At 26.5% G+C, this 23,013-nt stretch overlaps 2 protein-coding genes across 4 annotated transcripts; one reads left to right on the top strand and one right to left on the bottom strand.

Moving 5' to 3' along the window:
* The first annotated feature begins 1,074 nt into the window (after positions 1 to 1,074).
* LOC105147979 (fatty acyl-CoA reductase 1-like) lies at positions 1,075 to 9,328 on the top strand. The gene is made up of 9 exons (XM_011059380.2): positions 1,075 to 1,414; positions 1,711 to 1,959; positions 2,500 to 2,645; positions 2,774 to 2,883; positions 3,669 to 3,873; positions 5,329 to 5,568; positions 7,539 to 7,715; positions 7,807 to 7,887; positions 8,740 to 9,328. The coding sequence occupies exons 1-9, from the start codon at positions 1,202 to 1,204 to the stop codon at positions 8,828 to 8,830; spliced, it is 1,512 nt and encodes a 503-aa protein (XP_011057682.1). The 5' UTR covers positions 1,075 to 1,201; the 3' UTR covers positions 8,831 to 9,328.
* Positions 9,329 to 10,623: 1,295 nt separating this feature from the next.
* Positions 10,624 to 22,600, bottom strand: LOC105147975 (dynein axonemal intermediate chain 7 homolog). Of its 3 annotated transcripts, XM_011059371.2 has the most exons (17): positions 20,828 to 22,600; positions 20,450 to 20,663; positions 19,871 to 19,894; positions 19,069 to 19,166; positions 18,576 to 18,762; positions 18,188 to 18,328; positions 17,853 to 17,927; positions 17,540 to 17,739; positions 17,224 to 17,402; positions 16,024 to 16,290; positions 15,497 to 15,658; positions 15,255 to 15,408; positions 14,219 to 14,504; positions 13,401 to 13,496; positions 12,994 to 13,215; positions 12,620 to 12,727; positions 10,624 to 11,490 (listed from the first exon to the last, which is right to left on the bottom strand). In XM_011059371.2, exons 1-17 carry the CDS (start codon positions 20,917 to 20,919, stop codon positions 11,350 to 11,352), a joined length of 2,646 nt encoding a protein of 881 aa, XP_011057673.2. In that variant the 5' UTR covers positions 20,920 to 22,600; the 3' UTR covers positions 10,624 to 11,349. The 3 variants fall into 3 exon arrangements, with proteins under 3 accessions (XP_011057673.2, XP_087271407.1, XP_011057676.2); XM_011059374.2 differs by lacking the exons at positions 10,624 to 11,490; positions 12,620 to 12,727 and having other exon boundaries at positions 13,024 to 13,181; XM_087415281.1 differs by lacking the exons at positions 19,069 to 19,166; positions 19,871 to 19,894; positions 20,828 to 22,600 and having other exon boundaries at positions 20,450 to 20,504.
* Between the last annotated feature and the right edge of the window lie 413 nt (positions 22,601 to 23,013).

Genomic DNA, 23,013 nt, shown 5'->3' with positions numbered 1-23,013 from the left:
GTTTAGTGTGTTGTCTTGTATATCCCATCTGTTTGGAATATATGGCATTTTTAGCGAGTTAGATTTATATCTCTAAAAGCATTCAAAGTGCGCAGATTGAATTCAGTGCACTAAATGCAATAAATATATTACATGGAATATGTACCTTATGTCATTACGCTTGTAAATAATAATATACTAAATATTATATATTATATGTAGGAAGACTGTAATTATTATTTATTACTTCATATACATATTTATCGTTCCTATTCCTTAATAAACTTTATAAACGCATTTTAATGTGTCATTTTACGTCTTTTTTATATGCATTATTTGTACACTTTTTTGAGTTGTATATACCTCCCATCCGTATGGGATATATATATGGGCAAAAGTGCTTTCAAAAAGTTTATTTTTTAATACGAAAAATAAATATTTCAGATTTCTAATATTTTTTTATAGTAGTAGACAGTACAAAATTTTTATTGATAGTTTGATTATTACAAACACAGTAAATAATACTAATAAAATAATACTAATAAATAATACTAATAATTAATTAAGTTTTTGATAGGTGCGGCGTATATATATATATATCGGAGTTATCCTGATTTAAATTGATAATAAAAAAATAAAACTATAATATATTTAGACAAATAATTGAGCGGAATTATTAAAATGGATACACCGATAACATTATCGAAGAAAAGATACTTATGACATTATAATATAATAAAAGTGTTTTTAAATTTTTTTATTGCGATTTCAGTTTCTGAGTAATTTTAATCTAAAGTGTGTTGAGATGTCAAAACTCTAAATAAAGCTAGTGAATAGCGTCGCGAATTTGACAATAGCACATATACGCAATGAATATTTACCATGCCTATTTTATATTTTTATTTTTGGCACATGGCGTCACGACGCTACTGCATCGTTTGATCAGCGAATAGGAACAATTGCGTACTTGCTCTTTTAACCTTAAATTGCATAATTACAATTAATCATTTCCGGTTAAAAGCATTAATTATCCAATAGATTTAATTATGATTTCATTATGGCTATAAAACAGAAATAATATAAATTGTGCTCATTAGTCATTCTTCTATATAAGCATTGTTTCCAATTCTTATCGATATAGTAAAAGTGACGATCAAATACAACTATCTATACATTTTGCAGTGCGTTGCTAAGTGTTTTTATCAATTTTATTTAAAAAATAATGGACAAGATGATTGTAGATCCAGCCAAGTCGATTCCTGCATTTTACGCTGGACAAAGTATACTTTTAACTGGTGCAACAGGATTTCTGGGTAAAATTTTTATCGAAAAAATATTACGATCTTGTCCAGATGTTCGAGAAATATTTTTGTTAACGCGACCAAAGAAAGGATTAAGTATTAAAGAAAGGCTCGATAAAATATTAAACCTACCAGTAAGTATATATAGAGAAATTTTTGTAAAACGCATTTTTTTAAGATAGTTAAATAATTTTTACGATTTTAAATGTTTGATAAAAAGAATTACTTTTTAAATGCTATTTCAACATTATCAATGAAAATAATTATTCTTCAAAAGAATGTTTGTAAATTTTTTTAATAGTAAATAATAAAATATTGGAATGATTAGTTAAGAATTAAACATATTTTATTTTTGTAAGAGATTAATTAAAAATATGTTAGAAGAATGTATAACACAGAATTTATGAATTATAGCGATCTTCTATTTTAGTTATTTGAAAAATTACGCAAAGAGCGACCTTCGAATTTTGAGAAATTAATTCCAATTTCTGGTAATGTCAGTGAGAAAGGATTGGGTTTGTCGGCTACGGACAGGCAAATGCTGGTTGAAAGAGTGACCATAATAATTCATGCAGCCGCGAGTGTGAAATTCAATAACAGTTTAAAGTGCGCCATATTTGCCAATACCAGAGCAACAAGAGACATCTGTATTTTAGCACAAAATATGAAGAATTTAATCGTAAGTCAGAGAGTAACTAAAATTATGCATTTAAATAACTCATCCCACGCGACTTATGTACCTTTATTTTTATTTAAATGTTCTTCAAACACACGAATTGTGTACTTTTCAAAGATAACAAGAAATGTGTGTATTCCATTTCAAAGCAAAAATTTATAAATTCATAAATTCATAGATTGTTTTATTATTACGTCTGAATAATTATGTAAAGTTTGACTATAATTCTTTTATTGGTTTAATCGTTACTTTTATTCGTTACTTAATTTTTTTATTTGTCCTAATTGTAACTATATAGTTATTTTTACAAAGTATAACTTTTCCAAACCTGATTGTATACATATGATGATATACATATGTACAGTCCTAATATATTTCTCTCTCTCCAATAACTTTTAAAATATAATAAATTTTTGGAAGAATATTTATCCTAATGCTTAATGTTTTTAAATTGACAATATAAATTTAGTATCACTATTATAGAACTAAAAAAGATTTTTAAAGAAGTGTAATTTCTTAATTAATTGCTTTCATATATTAAAGGCATTAATATACGTTAGTACAGCATTTGCACATGTGAATGAACCAGTCATGGATGAAAAAATATACTTGCCAATAGCTGATTGGCAAAAGATAATTGAAATAGTCGAAACTTTGGATGAGCATACTTTAAACATTTTTACTGCTAAGTAAGTTACAAACGAAAATCGATTATGCATTTATACATTATATACATATATAAAATCTTTCGCTTTATTTATAAGATTTTAATCATATTCAAATTTTTAAGTCTATATGCACTTAAAATTATGTACAGGTGTTTGGACTATGCACCCAATACGTATATTTTTTCAAAAAACCTAGCGGAAAAAGTAATACATAATTATTCTTCCTCCTTGCCTTGTGCGATTATAAGACCTTCCATTGGTATGTAGTCTTTCTTTTAGTATTAAAAATAATTTCTAGTCTTAATGCGTTGCTGTGGGATGCTAAATATTTGTATTTCCACTGTTTGGATAAAATGGTCGCACTGACAAAGCGCGTAATTTTTTTTTGAAAATAATAATTATACCATTAAAAGTACATATAATAGGAAAAAAGAATAAATGTATATTTTTATAGAATTCAAGAGATCCGGGTTTTGACTCCGAGGTAATATTTTTCGCAATAAGAATTAATTATTTTCAGATTTTAATGTCATTCAACAGTATTAAGATTGTTTCAAAGATCTTAATAAGCATAAAAATTTGTTAAATTGCTAGTCAATTTAACTCATGATATTGCTGTGGTAGTTTAGTAGAGCATTTCAAGACCGAAAAATTTTGGCGCGTGTTTCTAGATCTACATACGTAGTATATAAATTCACATAAGAATCATATAAGTATTAAGATTCAGTTAGACCGTTTAAGGCTTTGATTTCTATAATTTATCTATTATTTCACACACACACACACACACACACACACGGTCCTATAATATATTACATTTAAAAATAAAATTTCGTTTAGTATAAAAAATGGTAAATATTCCAAAAAACGCTGACTCGATTTATTTAAAAAATCTGACGTTATGGGTATCTTTTTCTGGCGGATTTGAATTTAGCAACTTTGAATCTATTAAGAAATGCTAGCCCTACTTGCTGATGACAAATAACATCAACTTGTTTGCTGATAATGTATTAATAATGATTTAACCATTGTGTCTCATTCTAGTAACGACAACGTTTCAAGAACCTATCCCAGGATGGTTAGATAACGTTTATGGTCCAATAGGACTTTTAATTGCCGCTGGAAAAGGGATACTACAAGTAGCATGTATGAATGAAGATATTAATGAAGATGCAGTACCAGTAGACATTCTCATCAAAATTTTAATAGTCGTAACTTGGAAGATAGGATTAACCACGTATGATCACAGGTATGTGCTTGAATTTTTTTAACTTTATTAGATTATAAATAAATTGTAAAACTTTTTTTTCTATTTAGAAATATATGAATCCGTATTTACAATACAGTCGACTCTATTAATTCTGTTATATTTTAAAAGACTATTATTGTATAATTGTTATATTTTCTTTAGTTATTAAAGAGATTACATTCGAAAGAATTAAAAACTAATTCTTGAATAAAGAATGACCGCAAAAAATGCCTGTTCTTTGGTCCTTGAATTGAATTTTATACTATTTTATGCTAAATAATAGTTTATTATGAGACATTAATCACAAAATGTTTTACATTAAGCATACATTTGAATTCAGATATAAAGGATCAAAGGGATCAACTATCTATTAAGAAAATATGACACTAACAACGCAGCACGAATTTTTGTTGAATTTTTTCGAATGTTGGTATCTATAGGTTGTTTGAATTACTGATTATGAATCTGATATCAGATTTTAAAAATTCAAGATGGATATAATACAGCGGACACAAACCTAGAACAATCATTCACTTTTATGAAAATTGTAATGCTGTGGTTTTTTTTGATTCGCTGAGCCTACGAATTTTCTATCACATTTTGAAAAGTAATCATTGACAATTTTTGAGTAGAAAAAGCATCTTTTGATTACTTTTTTATAAAATAGGTCAAATTCAAGTTGGCGACACATAAAGGATAACATAATAATTTTACTTGGTTTAGAAGCTTTTTCACCGTGGATATTTTGATCTTGCCTCTTCGGCAAGATAATTTTTTTATATCTTGTTATCAATGAAGGTAAAGATAAATCTGATAAAAAATTCACAATTTGCTAAAAAAAAAAGAATCACAATGTAACAGTTTACATAAAAGTAAATGATTGATCTAGTATTTGAGTCCACCATATGTACCGTCTTCAATTTTTAAAATCTGACATCAGATTCAGCAACTCAACAAAGTATCCATAAATACTGACTTTCAAAAAAATTCAATAAAAATTTGTGTTATAAAGCGTTGTTAGTGTCATATTTTCTTAATTGGTAACTCCTTTGATGCTCTATATTTCTAAAATCAATCGCATGCTCAACAAAAACTTTATGATTAATGTCTCATGAGCTATTATTTAACATAAAATTGAATTCCAAAATCTAAAAAACAGATAAAAAATCCACCTTTTTTGTAATCGTTCTTTATCTACAATACATCTTCTTCTTGTGTAAGATAAAACTGAAAATTTTAAATTAACAATTTTTTATGTTCGGATAGGTTGTCGAACCGTATTAAATGATTGATACTTTTTGATAATACGGTGTGTTTTATAATTAAAAATTTCATAAGTAATAAATTATTTTTCTGGAACTTAATGCAGATTTTATAAAACTTTACGCAAATTGGAAGTCTATTATTATTTATCTTTTAATTTCTTAATCGATTTATAATTTTATTTATTATTAGCATTATAGATTCCACACTTTTAGTTGTAAATTGCACAAGTTTTAAAAACTGTACCCATCAACATTCTTCAAATATCTTTAATAATCTTATAAAGGATGAACCTTTCGAAGGTACTGTCTGGACACCTGGTGCAATAGTGACTCAAAATTTTGTTCTATTCTATATACTAACAATATTATTACATATTCTACCAGCTATATTAATAGATCTGATTTTAAAATGCATCGGACGTCAACCAATGTAAGTTTTAATTTAAATATTAAACTAGTTTACCAAAAGAGATTATCTCATCTTCATTTTCGTCTTTTGTATCAAGAAGGAAAGTGAATAAAACCGCTTTTTAGTACGCCAAGGATTTTTAGAAAATTACTCTTTTTTGTATTACATAATTATTAGAAATGTCAATAGCTATTAGAAAGAATAAAACTAGATAAAGTCATAAACTATTGGTATAGTATAGCATATACTATTACTTAAGCTATTACTTAAGCTACAACCATCGAATTCTGATCATCAAAAGATGCTTAGAAGTCACGATCGTAGTGTTTAAGGTGATTCTTTTATACCGAAAATTTGTGATGCCTCATCAGGGCCCACCCAAAATTATAAATATCTGCATAATTTGGATAAAATATTAATAGTACATGTATATCTTAGTGAAATAGTATGAAACATATGAAAGTAAAGAGTTGCATTTCGAATGAAATCAAGATGAGATTATGTTTACTTTTCGAGATTAAATTTGTATGTAAGTTTATAAATTTATGCACGTAAATATCTTTTAAGAATGGCCATTGACTTATTACTTTTTTGTTATCATTAAAATCGTAATTTTTTTAAACTATTACAATCTCGTTTTTGAGAAAAGTACATGACAAAATTGATAAAATTTGTGTACAGTTAGTCAAAGAAGTGTTTGTGAGCCTTATCTGCTACGACTATCACTAATTGTAAGTTATACGTGAAAGTTTACATATTCAACATTTTTTTTCTCTCTTATTTCATCGTTAACCATAAAATTTTGCACACGTCAATTTTCACTCCAATTTTATTATATAAAAAGATTAAAGATTTCTATAGTAACTCGTTTTATTAAAGATTTAAAGATCTATCTTAATACGTTCAAAACTTAATACGTCCATTACTTAATACGTTCAAAAAACTTAAACTTACAAAATAAAATAAAAAATCTAATTGTAAAGTCAAGTGAAAAAAGATGAAATAAAAATAAAAGAAAAATATTATTCTTGAGGTTTTTACGGGTGCTTTCTATATAAAGATTATGCGTTTCGCGGATTTCCTCCGTGTCCAGATTCATGCTTGAAATGCCAACGTTTCGTCAACCTTGCAGTCCACTTCATTAGCGAGGAGCAGCGTGATATTTGTATCAGCAAGGTATCACGAAACGTTGGCATTCCAAGCATGGACCTGGGCACGGAGGAAACCCGCGAAACGCATAATCTTTATAAAGAAAAATATTAAATGATCATAAGCTTGACAATGCAGAGACTTCAGTCTATAATGAACTACAACAATGATCACTTATTTATAGCCATCTATATGTCAGAAATAATAAAAAATTAATTTATTATTAGTTCTATTTATCTTCATCTTAAGGATGATACATGTAATCTAAATTGACATTAATATAACAGCACAGCAGTATCTAATTACCTATTAATTAAATAGATCGAGCTTTTTCCATTTAATAGTTATTTTTAATATTCTAATGATGAATCTAATAATGGAATGTTTAACAATAATAGTACGATACAAAAAAATGTTTTTTGAGAATCCTGAGCAAGTTAAAAAACGGTCATATTTTACCGTTATTATTGACAGATATTTCTTCTTGATATGAAATACAATTTACGAATATATTCTTCCTATTTATCTATTATTTATATATATTATACATATTTTAGAGAAAATTTTTATATAAATGATTACATATCTTATTAAAAATGTACTTATTCTTATCAAATTTCTTGTTTTTTTCCTAATTTATTATACTTTTGGATTTTCAATCAACGGATTATATAATCACAACTAAACCGTTTGTTGTTAATAAGGATAGGTTCCGAATTACGTATAAAGCGCATGAGGTATCATTTTATCCTTTTTTATTCTTCGGCGAATAACAAGGGCAAATGATACATTATTCACTTTGTGCGTATTTCGGAACAAATCTCAAGTAAAGTGGAAATTAGGTTAGTACGACTCCAGAGAGCAATATATGTGGCCAATTGTGCTCTATGTTATTTTTCGTTCCATCATTGGAAATACAACAATGCCAATAGGTTGACTCTGATGTCTTTAGTACCACATGACGATATTGATTCATTTTCTTTTGACATTTCCAATATAGATATTAAAACGTATTGCAAGTAAGTATGTAATACATTTTTAATTTCAAGTAGATAATATTTACAGTAAAGGCAATTTAAAGCCAATAAATATTTATTTTATGATATGAAGAAATAGTATAATTGGTGCCAAAAAGTATCTTCTTCACGAAGACATGAATCAATTAGATGCAGTCAAAGCACATAATAAAAGGTAAAAATGATTCATAATTATTCTTAATTATTATTTGCATATTTATATTTGAGACATTTAATTAAAAAATTGATCTATTAAATAACATATAGAGACAATAAGAATTAAACTAATTACTTTTCGAAAAGTAACGATTAAAACAAATCTAATTATGTATAAAAAGATATATGATTAACATTTACATTCTTAATAATAATACCTCAAATAAATATGTCAAAAATTTTAAAATCTTAATTACAAAATTGATATTATATTAAATTGTTATCTAAATGATAGAGTAAAGTCGCAAATAGATACCTGTCAAATCTGAAAATTTTGTACAAATTTCATAAAGGTTTATGGCGTGAAGTAAACACAAAAATGCGGTTTACGGTAGTCGAAAGAATGAATCTTTACCTTCAATTTGCTTTTTTATTGAGTGTTGTATGATTTTTTTTCACTGAGTTATTGAACGTTGAAGCAAAAATAATGACTTTTGCTTCAACGTTCAATAACTCGATGACTCTTTAGACTACCATAAATACCGCATTTTTATATGATGTTTACTTTACGCAATAGATCTTTGTAAAGTTTATAAAAATTTTTCAGATTTGACGGGTATCCATTTGTATCCGTATATCTCCATAAAGAATTAGTCAGACTGAAATATCAATTATCGATTTCGAAAGTAGAGATTTCAAGCTTTCAAATGCTTTTTTGACTTTTTGTCTGCGATAATTTTTCACGGTGTGTGTTTTGAATATTGCTGAAATATAATTTCGAGCGTGTTCTAAAGTGTTTCCTATTTTTTGTTGAGTAGTATATAATCTAATTTTGAATGTGTATATTAATCGCATTTATTCTATTTTCTAGAGTGTATCTGTTCGTTAGAATGATAAAAACTATTACATTTATTGGAGTACTGTGGATAATATATAAGTGGATCTTTTCCGGTACATTATAAAATTGCTGACTTAGACCATATCCATATTTATTAAATTATATTTTACAATGAACAGACATATGTTATACTCAAAAAAGATAATTTTTAAATTAACAGGTATTTCTCTTTAGAGATACTTATTGTATTTTCAAAATAATGAGAATGTTTATTATTTAGAATTAAATTTTTTGAATATTTATATTCATGTCTATGTAAAAGACAACTTGTAGTTATGTGCGTGTGTAATATTTATTGTCTTTAATATATGTATAATATTGTAATTATTTATAAGAAAATTGAGCTTACAATATATGCAAATCGATGTATAAATATGAATGAACTTATGTATTATTCAATTCAATTTCCAGAGCTGGGTAAGTTAACTTTTTTTTTAACTAAGTTAAATTAAAATTAACAACCTTGAAAATTTAACTTAGTTAAAATACAAGTTAATTTATAATGAAATTAATTGAATTAAAAGTTAAGTTAATAATAAAAAAAGTAATTAAAAAGTTAAAAGTTAAATTTATTTAGTATATAAGATTCGACTATGAATACTGGCCTGTGGTATCACTAAAGTTTCAGACACAATATGAGGGAGCGATAATAATAAAGAATAATAGATTTCAACCTAAATACATCGAAATACACGGTTTTTGAAATTGAAATCTGAGGATTGATTTGTGTAATTTGAAATGAGTTGAAAATTACAAAAGTGAGCAAATTTACTAGAATATTTATAATTTCATTGGTCAATACATAGTAAATTTGCTCACTTTTGCTCAATTTTCATCTCATTTTAAATTATCGCTATTGTCGCGTATTAGGTCTGAGACATAACTTCAAAGAATTAAATAAAAAATTAATAATTATGAATAAAATATAGCTAAAGTTATATAAATAAAGTTAAAAATTAAGAATCCAAAATGTAACTAAGTTAAATTAAAATTAATTAACTTTTTAACTTTTTAATTTAACTTTTATCTTTTTAACTTAGCACTACCCTTTCAATTTCCACCTCTTTTCCTCAATTTATAATTGCTTTGTAAATGAGAATGAATTGAAATGGATTTAGATTTCTGAAAAATCGCATTCGCGAATGTTAAGATGAATGCAAATGCATTTTTATTTATTTATTGTATGAAGTATATTTCTATGGCTTTCAAAAATAACATTGCCTTCTTCTGTGTCTTGTAAATACTTCTTCATTCAAAATTCTGAATAGAAGGTGCAATTTTTTTCTATTCATTGAATCCAGCCGAATCTAATTGAATCCAAAAAATGTTTTTTTTTTATTTAAAATATATATTTGTATAGATAAAATTTCTATCTATTTTAATTTATTCCTGTTTACTGGAAAAAATTTTGATATTATATAATTAATTAATATTTAGATTTTAAAACTATCAGATAACTATCATTATATCGCTCCATTATTTTAAAAGTGACATAACACAAATATATGATTTGTTAATTATTATCACAAATGCATTAGATATTACTCTATCAATTATTGAAAGTATAATAACTTAATTTTATAGAAAATTGTCGAAATTGTTATATTTCAAAAAAGATAATTTTTAATGGAAGAACATGGATTATGTAAAAATAATCATTTAATTCATGATGTAAAAATAATCTTTATGTGACCTTAAAAAATCGACTTCTCAAGCAAATTCTCTCTTTTCTTTTTCCGCAAAGAAAACTTGTGACAATAAATAATATCTATGTAAAACTTATAATTAATATAATAGTAAAACTAATAATTAATATGAATTAAAATATGTTAATTGCAAAACATAAATTAAAGTTAATTTTGTTTTAACGTCTTTATTTTTTCATTATTGTTATTTATTAATACACACAACACAAAATAAGTGCGAATTCAAGATTTCTATTTCTCTAAAATATTTGGGAATTTTGAAACCGGTGTATTGAAGAAAAAAGTTGATAGTTGGAAATGAGAGAAATATTTACAATTAAACCTTGACATTAAAATCTATATCTAATCGCTTTGATTTCATTCAACGCTTTTATACTTCGGCAAGTGACGCTCCGCAAGCTCTCTCGAACAATACACAATTTCACTTTTGCCGTTTATCATTTTTATTGATTTTAATTTAATATTAATAATCTACTCTAGGTATATAATATAATTTAATAGTATAATCTAATATAAGTAATTATTCTGACAGATCATATTTAAATCATACTTCACATACTTTGGAAGAAACTGAAGTGTTATATATAATGATATGTTCATTTTCAAAAGCTTTTTTAATGCTCATTTAATGTAAATATTTATACAAAAGGATAGACTGTATTATATGTAAAAAATTAATGAACTGTTAATGAACAATATTTGATAATATTTAATAATAATATTTAATTAAAATTAATTAAAAAATGTAATGCAAAGACATAATAACTATTGTTGTAAATCGTTTTAATAGCATTACGATAAAGAAAATGTTGTACAAGTCTATGAACACATTTACTAAAAGATGCTATGTATTTATTTGTTTGATTAAAATTAATTTTTAAGATGACATATTAATTATATTAGTGCGACCTAAAAGTTTTACGACGGTTTTGACAAGTTTAAAGGAGATATTTTTCATCAATATACGGCTTTTGATTCCAGCATTCTGTAGTGCCAAGTGATAAAGATCGGCATAAAACTGTCAGAAAAACGTATTTATTATAGTATATTATTCATTATTTTGTTTATTCTTTAAGATACATTTGCGTCTCTTATTTATTATTTTTTATTTTCTTTATTATAAAGAATTCTTTATTATAAAGAAATATTTGATAAACCGTCAAAGACATGAAAAAACTTTAAATAAAAATTTTACAAAAATTTTTTTAAGAGTGCGTACGCACTTACATATACAGGGTGCGTCACCAAAATCCGGAAATTTAAATTTGGTGTCCGAGAAAGCTTGATGCTTCTAGTAAACAGTCATATTCTCAAATGCCGCGATGTTGAAATTAAGTGCGGAGTATAATCGAAGAGCCGCGATCATCGAAGGCCTTCGCGCTGGACGCTCAGCAACGGAAATAATTCGGTTCTTTAGATATCCGAAATCAACCGTTTATGACGTTGTGGCAAATATACGGCTTATGAAGGTTCCAGTATGCCAGCGAGGAAGAGTCACTCGAAAGAACGCAAGGACCCCCGCAGTCGTTGAAAAGGCTCAAGCGCTGATTTGGGATGACCCAGGGCAATCGTTGCGCGTTCTGATAGAAGTAGTGAAGCCATGAATGGAAACTGTGGCGTCTGGAAGGTCATATGTTTTTCAGGAGGATGATGCACCAACTCATACAAATCATTTGATTCAAAATTGGCTCTCAGACAACGTCGATATGTTTTGGTCCAAGGAATTCTGGCCTCCCAAATCAGTCAGATTTAAATCCCTTGGACTACTATGTATGGAGCATAGTTGAAAATTACAAACAAGTCTCGGCATCCCAATGACGTCATTGAGGACGCTATTGAAGCAGCATTCGTCATGCTACATTACAAACGTGCGTGCGAACGCTTCAGACCGAGAATAGAGACCGTCATTCAAGCTAATGGGGGATATATCGAATAATTATGCTCTATAAGAATCCCCCAAGTGCCATGTAAAAAGAATTTTTGTAATATTTAATTTTTCATTAAAAACATTTTATTTAAAGAAATTGTTCGATTTGTCCGGATCTTGGTGACACATCCTGTATATGCACATTTATATATTAAAATTGTTAAAATAAATTGTTAATAACTTTTAAAATTTTTTTAATTTTTATTAAATCTTGTATTACCTTCGAGTTCTCATCATCTAATGGTACACTAGAAAATTCCGAGCTCACTTCGGTGCAGGATATTATCACTGTTTTCAAAGGAGTTACTAAAAGAGTTAAATTTGTTCGCTGTAAAAGAAAATAAGACATTAAAAAATTTTATTTTAATTTATATTATTTGGCGCAATAAAAGTTAACTTTTAATAAATTAACATTCACACGTCCATAAACAATATTTTGTTTTTTTGATTTTAGTTTTATTAGAAAGTAAAAAACAAATAAAAATAAAATTAAAGTAATTATATTAATTTTAAGCGATATTACGAATAGCTTTTCGTACGTTATTGTATTGTTTTACATTTTTTACAATAAAGGCAAAATAATTAATGTCTGACCTCTTTTGCAACACATCCGTGAAGTTCCTTAAATTGTATTACAATTTCTCTGGAATGTCGACTAGCGTTCCATCGCGACCAGGAGAACGTATATGCTGTGCAAAGTAGAGCCATGCATTTTCGTAGATGCTTCTCAGTTACTGGATGTTTTACCGGAAGAGCTTTCACATAACTAAAGGCGTCTCGCTCTGGAAACAAATCGCATCCAATATCGCGCATTTTCTGTTAGAAAACAAAAGGGTAGTTTTTATCTCATACAAAAGAAGTTATTTAAGTATCTCTTAATTCTATACGTTAAAAGTAATGATAATATCAATTGAAATTTTTTTATTTCAATTTTCGTATTATTATAAACGCAAATCATTTAAAAAGAACAATAATAAAAAGACAAATTTGACAATTTGTACCTCAATCAAGATATGCAGCTTCATATATTTTCCAATTATCTCTTTAAGTGCTGTTGATATGCCACCAGCTAGCGAATTTAAGCAGACCAAGTCCTCCTACGAAAATAAAGGACTATCAAATATATTGACATAATCAAAATAGCAATAATAATTAATATTAAATAAAAATAGACCAAAAAATATTCAACATAAATGAATGAGACAGTCACATTCGGTAAAATTAGTCTTAGTGCCTAATATATTGTGTAAATTTATATTGTGTAAATTTTTATTTCCCATTTAAACAAACTGTGCGCTGATTATTTGTCAGTCTTCAAATCCCGGCTGAGATGATATTTTTCGTAATAAATTATTCACAGTGCTTTAAAGATACTTATCAGCATTAATAATATTAAATTGCTTATCAATTTTATTTGTGATATTATGTAATCTCCAGCTTCAGTTTAAGATTGTATTTTAAGACCGACAATGAGTAATCGGCGCATAGTTTATTAAGAGTTGTAGAAATACAACATATTATTAAATACTAAAATCCGCCTTCTAACGACTGAATAGGATTCATTTGAAAATAATAATAATGTTTTACATAGACCTTATAAAATAAATTTTAAAAAGTGGTATTACATCTTATGAAATATTTGTTAAAGTTATGAAAAGTCATTAACATTTTGTATTGTTTTTTACATGGAACGTTCATTTAACTTTCCGTTTTTATGTGTGCCATTTGTATAAAATCTTATGTATTTGTATTTCATGTATTTAATAATCAACTAATCTAGTTGTAAATAATTTTGTTAGAAGTTCTAAGAATAGAATACCCTGACTATAAATTCTGCTTGAACGATGGCAGCAGAAACATTGAGTACAATACCACCGTGTACGTCTCTGCTAATTTCAGGCTTGAGCTCCCAACTTTGGAAAGGGATGTTAATAAATTTAAAAGTGGCAAGACCGTGGATACCTAATCTGCCAGTCCTAAACGTTATAGTTTGCTTCTCCTCATTGTATTTTATATCGTGCACATCCTGTGTAGACCATATTTTCTTCTCAGGTATCCAATGTGCCACTAATGGTGGTTCAAACCATATAATAGAGCTGGGAAGCCTGTAAAAATGTAATTGATTGGAACGTGATTCAGTATAAATATGTTAAACAATTGGAAATAAGAAATTTTTTTATATATAATAGCGGCATAAAATTTAAAACTTTTATTTATTTAAAAAGACATGTACAATATTCTATTATTAATTATATATAATATTAATAATATTACATATTATTATTATATATAATTATTCTGTTCTTATAATTATAATTCGTCATTCTGCATTACATTTTGATTATGCGTTACATCTTCGTTAGAACTATTGATTTTTTAATTATTTATCCGTAATAAAATAGTTCAGTGAAATGATATCGTTTCGAAATCGTTAAGATTAAAAAGTTGTTGATTCGAACTTGCGCTAAAATTTCAATACTTTTTTAGAGTAACAAAAAATTGTGTATGTAATGAGAGCTTGATACATTTTTTAATATTTTTCTGTATACATATGTGTGATACACAAATCTTATATTCTAAAGATTTTTTTCGTTTAAAGATCAAATCAATATTTTTTTCAATCTTATTTTCTGATTTTTAACTAAAAAATGAATCGAAATTGTAATAAACAATCCAATTTGTAATAAAAAATTTATCGATATCAACAGAAATTTTGAAAATGTTCAACTTATTTTCGAGATGTCTTTTCGAGAAATTATTTTGAACTGAGTTGGTACACTAATAATTTTTTAATTATATTTTACTATTGTTGTATCCAATTTTTATTTATAATTAATTTATCAAAAAAAATATACTTTAAAGTTACTAAAACCAATGCCTCCATTGCGGTCTCTAAAGCTTTCATTTCTGCTTCGATTACTTCTGGTGTTCTTTCAGAATCTGGTGCCGGAGGCGGCGCCTTATACGGCTTGTAAAATGGTACAGATTTCAATTCTTTAGGAATTTGCACTGCAAAGAAAATAATGTTAACATTTAATGATAACATTAACAACAGAATTATGTGACAAATTACTATATCAAAATAATTATTGCTTACATGTAGTAAGCATAATATCTCTTCTCATATCCTTTGGTTGCGGTGGCTGATAAACTAGATCGATGTGTAAAACACCACCAAGTATCTTATATTTTCTTAAATTTATCTCTGTCTTTTTGCAGCGTGTGAACAGCAGTTTTCTAATTTCCTTTTGAAATTCATCTAAAAGCAAGAAAAATGAACATTTAGAATAACTTCATTATTACATTAATTTTAAGACGAAATAGGATCCAATAAAATTAAATAAATTAATATAAAGAAGAATTAATTCCTATAAAGTTGAACATCTAGAGATTTCAATTTTTTTAATCAGAAAAGGCATTTAAATAAAATTTTTAGCTTTTTGTTTTATTACATTTATATTAACAATGCTATGGTATACTAAATACAGCGTAGAAAGTATTTTATTTTAACATATTTAAATATTATTTTTTTAACATGCTGAAATATAATAATATAAATTATTTTTAATAAAGAATTCAAAATTTTAATAAATGTATCAACTATATGCGATTTGAGAATTGTACCTGCTCTTTGTAGAATAATTTCATCTGGTGTTGGCAGATAAGGTAATTGTTCCGGTTCTTGCTCTGGATGTTTCACTTCTTGCATTTGTTCCGGCTTTTTTTGCTGGTTTCGTTTCCTTTCAGGCTTTGTAGGTATCAGATCTGGCAGGTTCTCTATTTTCTCAAGTATAGTATATTTTTCTTCCAATCGAAGGCGACGGCCTTCAACCTGCTCTTCACGTATCTTTAATTTCGTATTATATTCATTTTGAAAATAGGTTAAAAAATCTGAAGCATATATAAAAACAAAAAATTTAATAACTTGTATTTCTTCACAAAAATAAAAGTATTTATAATATAGTTCTTTATAAGTTTTTTAGTTTGTACATATAAAACTTTCATACGATATACTTTTCAATTTTTATGTATATGATAAATGTTCCCCTTTACATAGTCAGCCCAAATGACCTCCGAGTGACCTTGACTTTGATCTTGACCCACAAGAAGGTCAAGGTCGTTGACCTTTTCCATTGCTCGTTATTTATTAAAAAGTTATTAATAAAAGCGTTTTTATGAATATGATACTTTTTCAACACAACGTATCACATTCCAACATAAAGAATGTATAATATTTTATTCATTATTTGACGATACATCATTTAATGGATATAAAGAAGCCATTAATTTAAAAAATTGCGGTATTTTGTCATTAATTAAAATCATATCGTTTTTTAAACATAAATTCTGCTAAATAATGTTCGTAGTGTCCTTCTCGTATACCAAATCGTGGTAAAGCAGAACGCATATCACGCTATAACCGTTCAACATTTTGTGTATGTACATCAGATTCAGTCAATAAAATTAATAGAGTGATTAACGGTCTGATACACATAATCAAGTTCTTTTAAAGATACATATCCTTTCCACAAATCACTGTAAATTATACTGCCTGGTGCAATACGTTCTTGAATTATTCTTGTTAATGTTTGTGCAATACGATTTTTCACAGGAACAATAAAAAAAGATTTACTGCTACGTTCAATAGTAAAAACCCACTGCCCACCAATTACCCGTTCTCGATTATATTTTCTTCGAACTTTCTTGAGGGGTCAAGATCAAGATCACTCAGAGATCATTTAGGACTGGCTGTGTAAAGAGGAACATTTATCCTCAAAGTAATAAATTAAAGAATAAAATTCGTAAACAAATTATAATTTGTACCTATAGTATATATGCTTTCATATTCTTCTGTTAGTTTTGGCATAATATACGAGCTCGAAGAATCAGAATAATGATCATACTTTACCCATAATGCTCGTATTGCCATACAATAGCAATCAATGTCTAAAGGCATTTTAACAGTCAGCTCAATTTCCTTGAAATAAACTTCAATAGATTTTCTGTCAAAAATGATTCAGTTATAGTTTGAAGTCAATGAATTAAATTGATATGTCACGTTTACGTGTTATTTCGCAAGAAATGTATTTATTCTTCTAAATTATATGTATGCAAAGTTATATTAAATGCTAATACGTGCCGATCTCTTTCAAAGACTGATTTAAGTGGAATAGGCAATTTTATCAAGACCCAAATACAACAACTGATTTGATCGGAAATATTAGTGTATCTTGCTGTTTTTATGCCCTCGCGAATCATATCCCTGTCTATCTGACGCAAAAGAGAATAACACGCTGCATTTATCCATTCTTGAAGCTTTTCACGAAATCGTTGTCTAATCTGTTAAGCATTTAACTTATGTAAATATTAAAATTTTATACTTAAGAATCACATATCAAGTTGATTGCATATAATTGTATATTATAATATTATTGAATTTATTATATTATCACCATCTTGCATTCGATTATATAATCTGGTGAGCTAATTAAAGAGAATTCTATTATTTCATTGAGTTTCGTCAACAGCTGTAAAAGAAAATATGCAATTATTTATTTTCATGATAAATAAAAATAAAACATTATAAATACTATCTCTTATCTTTGTTAAATTAATTGTAATATATTAATGTATATGTTACAGGCAAAGTCTGCAATGTCAATATGCCCGTAACGTATATAAAAATATCTAACTATTTAAGTATTTACTATACTTTTGTAACTTAAAATTTTTTACTTTTAATTGCATCAGAATTATTAATTGGCTTAATTATTTTAAATTTACTTACATAAATAATAATATTGAATTTTGTAATAAATTTATTCATGTTAACTTTTTCGTCTTCCATAGACCATACAAATAAAAAGGTATTCATTTCAGACAAACTGCCAGGATCTGGCAATCCATCGCAAGTCATATATCTAGTCCACTAAAAATAATAAATTGATTAAAGATATCAAATACGCTTTTATGCGAATTACAAGCCTGTTTAATACAATTATAATTCGTATTTAATTTAATATTTGTTATTCAAGAATAAATAGTTAAATGATTAAAAGAGATAATAATATGCAAGAAAACGTATATTATAATAAAGAAAAATATGTATTTCATATAAGCATCTTATATAATTATTTATTATAAGTATATAAATAAGAAAAGATAATATTATTTACATTTTCTTCTTCTTCGGAGGCAATTAAATATTTTATAAATGCACTTTTGTAATCATGAAGCACAGACAATGTCTCCTCTAATTGAACTTTTCGCATTGCTGCTTCACGTTCATCCACTAATATTTGTCTCTCCATATTGTACTTTTCTAATCGAATCTCTTCCTGTATCTCTTCAATCATCTGCATTCTTGATTTAAAATATTTTATTAACAAAATAGAAAAAGCTCAAAGTGTAATGTGAGCAATTATTTTCTATACTTACATCTAAACATATTTTATTAATATTATCGATTTATTAATTTAATTAAATCTCCATAGTTTAAAAAAATTATCAAAATAGAGTAATTGATAATACATTATATAGACGTCCATTACTATTAATTAATGGGTGAGATCATTGATATTTCCGTGTTAACATTTTATTTACTGTGTAATTTAAGTAATCAGATTTAATTAATTGCTATCTCTTATAATTGATTGCCTAAACTCATACCTAATTCTTTCAGCTTCAGCGGCTGCAGATGCCGCTTGCTCTTTTTCTAACGCTTTAAGTGCTTTTTTGGTCATTGCTTCAATTTCTAGAGGTTTAGACTAAATTGATCGAACGATGTAATTATCCTTTATTTGATAAAATTTTTATGTGAAAAGTGTGCACAACTGATACCTACGAAATAAAGTGTTTATTGTTCTAGCTACATTATGTATATAACGTCCTACGCTGTTTGTAAACCTTGAAAAATATTGGAAAAAAAAACAACCAAGAAAGAGCAAATTATAATTTCATATTTTTTGTGTATAACTAAAAAAAAAAAAAAATGAGAAAAACAAGAAAAAATATTCCTATCGTTATTTTAAGTGATATTTTTAAAAGACTAAAATATCAAATAATTTGTTACAAAATTTAAAATATTACTATTAAAATAAAGTATTAATATTATTCATCTTATGCATTAATGTTTCTTTTGTATAATGACAAAGTAGATATGTGTGTTGCGTATGTGTGTTGTGTATGTGTGTGCGCGTGCGTGTGTGTATGTGTGTGGTGTGTGTTGTGTTTTGTGTGTGTGTGTGTGTTTTGTGTGTGTTGGGTGTGTGTGTGTGTGTGTGTGTGTGTGTGTGTGTATGTGTGTGTAATATGGATAATAAATTAAACACTAAAAAACATATACAATACACAGTAGTATATTCAAAATTGTAGATACATTATTTAGTGCAAAAAAATAATACAAAAATAAAGAAGGTAATATATTTATACGTTTTTTAAAATGTATACGGTGCTGCGAGAGCAGAATTACCTGTATTTTACTCCATTCATATAGCTAGAACAAATTAAACACATTGAAGTTATAATATAATTTTCATTTCTATATAAAACATATTTGGATTAATTAAAATAGTCTTTATAAAAAGTTTTACTTTAATTTAATATACACTTACCTTTCTGAGTTGATTAATTCTTATTAAAATATAGATATATTTGTAATTCTATATAATATAAAATTATGTGTACATTATTATTATTTGTAAATATCATTATATAAATACTTCATCCATTATGTACTGGTTTACAATTATTTAAAAATAAAAAAACAAAATATAAATTGATAAAATAATATTACACTATTAGATAAATAATATGTAAATTTTTAAAAAATTCATTACGATACAAATATTTTTTACTTTTCCATTGATACATCAGAATGTGTGAAAAGTGTCATATTTGATGATAAAAAAATATGCTATATTCAAAAAAATAAAATTAGCAAATTATTAAAAAATATTTTTATTTTAAAAGTTCAATAATTATAATATTTTAATTAAATTAAATTCTATAGCTCCTTTCTAAATAAATAATCAACATAGTAAAAACATACTAGGGTTGAGATGGTTGGTAACGTTTTTCTCTTCGGTAATTGCCAACGTACATAATCTTCGTCTTCTTCATATTCATCATAAACAATTTCAGAGTTGGAACATGAGAAATTATTATTTTCAGAAAGTAATATTGTTTCGCCTTGTACTTTATCTTCAATTCTGTTCTCTCCTTCAACAATGACTTCCTTTGAATTTCCACCGTTTCTAGAATTTCTACAAACAGAAAAATCTTAATTAAATGATAGAATAAAAATCTTGTGTAAAACTAATGATTACCAAACAATGAAAAAATTTCTTAAATAAAATAAGGTTTATTTAAGTTGTCAATCAGATATAACTTTTTATACAAACTATTGTGGTACTATTTGGTTTCGTACTTTACATCGAGAGTATTTCCAGAATTGAAAAGAATGGAGCTATCAATGGTAGTACGTGACATTTTTCCATCATTTCCTTTTTCAGATTCCATGAGTACATCCAAGAAATGCAAACGCTCTACTTCTTTTATTGCGTGTTAATATTACAAACTAAAAGTCTGTGGTTATTCTCTGGGATTACTCACAAAAATTGGAAATTAAACTTATAATAATTAAACATATTGCGTTATAAAAAGGAGAAAATTATTGTCAGAGAAATTATGCAAATTAAAAACTTTAATTAAACTATCGATGATTGATTAATTTTAAAAACAAGGTTAAACAAGAATATGTCAAACGCGTAACAAAAAGTACTGGAAACGACTGATACATATCTATGGAGCAGAAAATGTTAATGTGGGTCTCCATTTTGTTTTTTCCTTTTTGTTTTAAATTTTTAATTTTTTAATTATATATTTAGTCAATATGGAAAACTATAATTTATTAATTTAAATTTAATATACAACATATTTGAAATGATTAAGGTAACTCACAAAATGGGAAAATTATTTAAATTAAATGAAACGTTGTGACGTACAATAATTATCTAAATGTGATGATGAAATAGACTCTGTCGTTATATTTTTACAGAATTTTTTTCTTCAGTTTATTTTAACTTTCTATAAAGTCTAAATAACTTATACACACACATTTTTGTATATGTACAGATAATACGCGCGATTGCAACACTTTTTTTCGATGGATTTCAAAACTCAACCTTGGTTCTAGAAAGGTTAAATGTAAATGGTTAGATCCATAAGTAAGAACCAATCGCTTGGTAAGCAAGCTACATTCCGAAAAAAAGTATTGCAACCGTTCTGTCCATGACTGTACATATAGATATGCGTATATATTGAGCATATATTGATGTATTCTGATACGCGTGCAATTTTATGTGTTCCGTATACATGTTCGCACATATTCTTTTTACATAAAAAATGTTAATTGTCTTGCATAATTAGATATAGATCCGTACGTAAATTGCAAAAAAAAATCAATGCTACCATCATTTTGAATACATAATAAATAATTTAATTTATTCATCTTTTTTCACCATCATTTCCACTTAATTATTCGTTTCTAAGTCCATTACTCAATTTACTTATCAATTAAATTCAGACTCTTATTCGTTTTCTTATGAATTCATCATGCATAAAGAATTTGTTCCTCAAGAGCAAACCTAAATGTCCAAGTCTACTTGATTGTAATTCTATTTGACTGCTCAATTCTACTTTCAGAAGGTTAATATTTGCTTCAACATGTCTACTACCTATCCTATACTGCGATTATTATACGGCAGTTCTTGAGTTAGCGTTGTATTACCGTTTGAATCACTCTCCCTATTTCTTCGATTTGCTTCTGCAAATTTTATTTTATTTTTAAAACTAAAAAGGCAATAAAAAAGGGGGCTCGATCTATAAACATTTTGGATATTTAAAAGCGCGTGACTTAAGGTGATATCTAAAGACTTCCTAGATAACACGCATGCATGTTACACAAGATATCTAAAAGACGTCTTTTAGATATCTTATGTAACATAAATGTTACCTAGGTTTTTTCTTCCAGAAATTCTGCGAAATATACAAACAGTCAGAAGTATATTATCTTTATTTACACGGATATCTAAACAACAATCGATATTGTATGTAGATAAATTTGATAAATGATAAACAAGGAAAAATACAGAAGAATTTCTCATAATTACATAATACTTTATTTATAATTATGTATGAGTGACTTTTTTATATTTTTCCAAACTTGATTTTTTCTAAAAGAAACAATGTAAAAATTATCCTCTTAATTATTTTTTATATTTTCTCATTATTATTATTTTTCTTATATTAGACAGTAATTTATATTTTACAAAAGAAAGAAGAATGTATGGTTATGTATATACACTTTACATATAATTACATATGTTTAAATGTATTTATATATATTTATGCATAACAAATTTTTTATCGAGGCATATGTTTCTCATGACTTTAAAGAAAACTTTATGCAAAGTTATGCACAGAGTATTGAACGTATATATATATATATATATATAATAGCAATACGTTTTATTTACAATTGTAAATAAATCGTTTATTACAAAAATCACAAAGCTTACAATATATGTAGATTAATACATAAATATGGAGAAC

This window comes from Acromyrmex echinatior, chromosome 2 (assembly GCF_024713525.1).
Source record: "Acromyrmex echinatior isolate Ae372 chromosome 2, ASM2471352v2, whole genome shotgun sequence".
Lineage (NCBI taxonomy): Eukaryota > Metazoa > Arthropoda > Insecta > Hymenoptera > Formicidae > Acromyrmex > Acromyrmex echinatior.
This window is presented reverse-complemented; position numbering and strand designations above follow the sequence as displayed.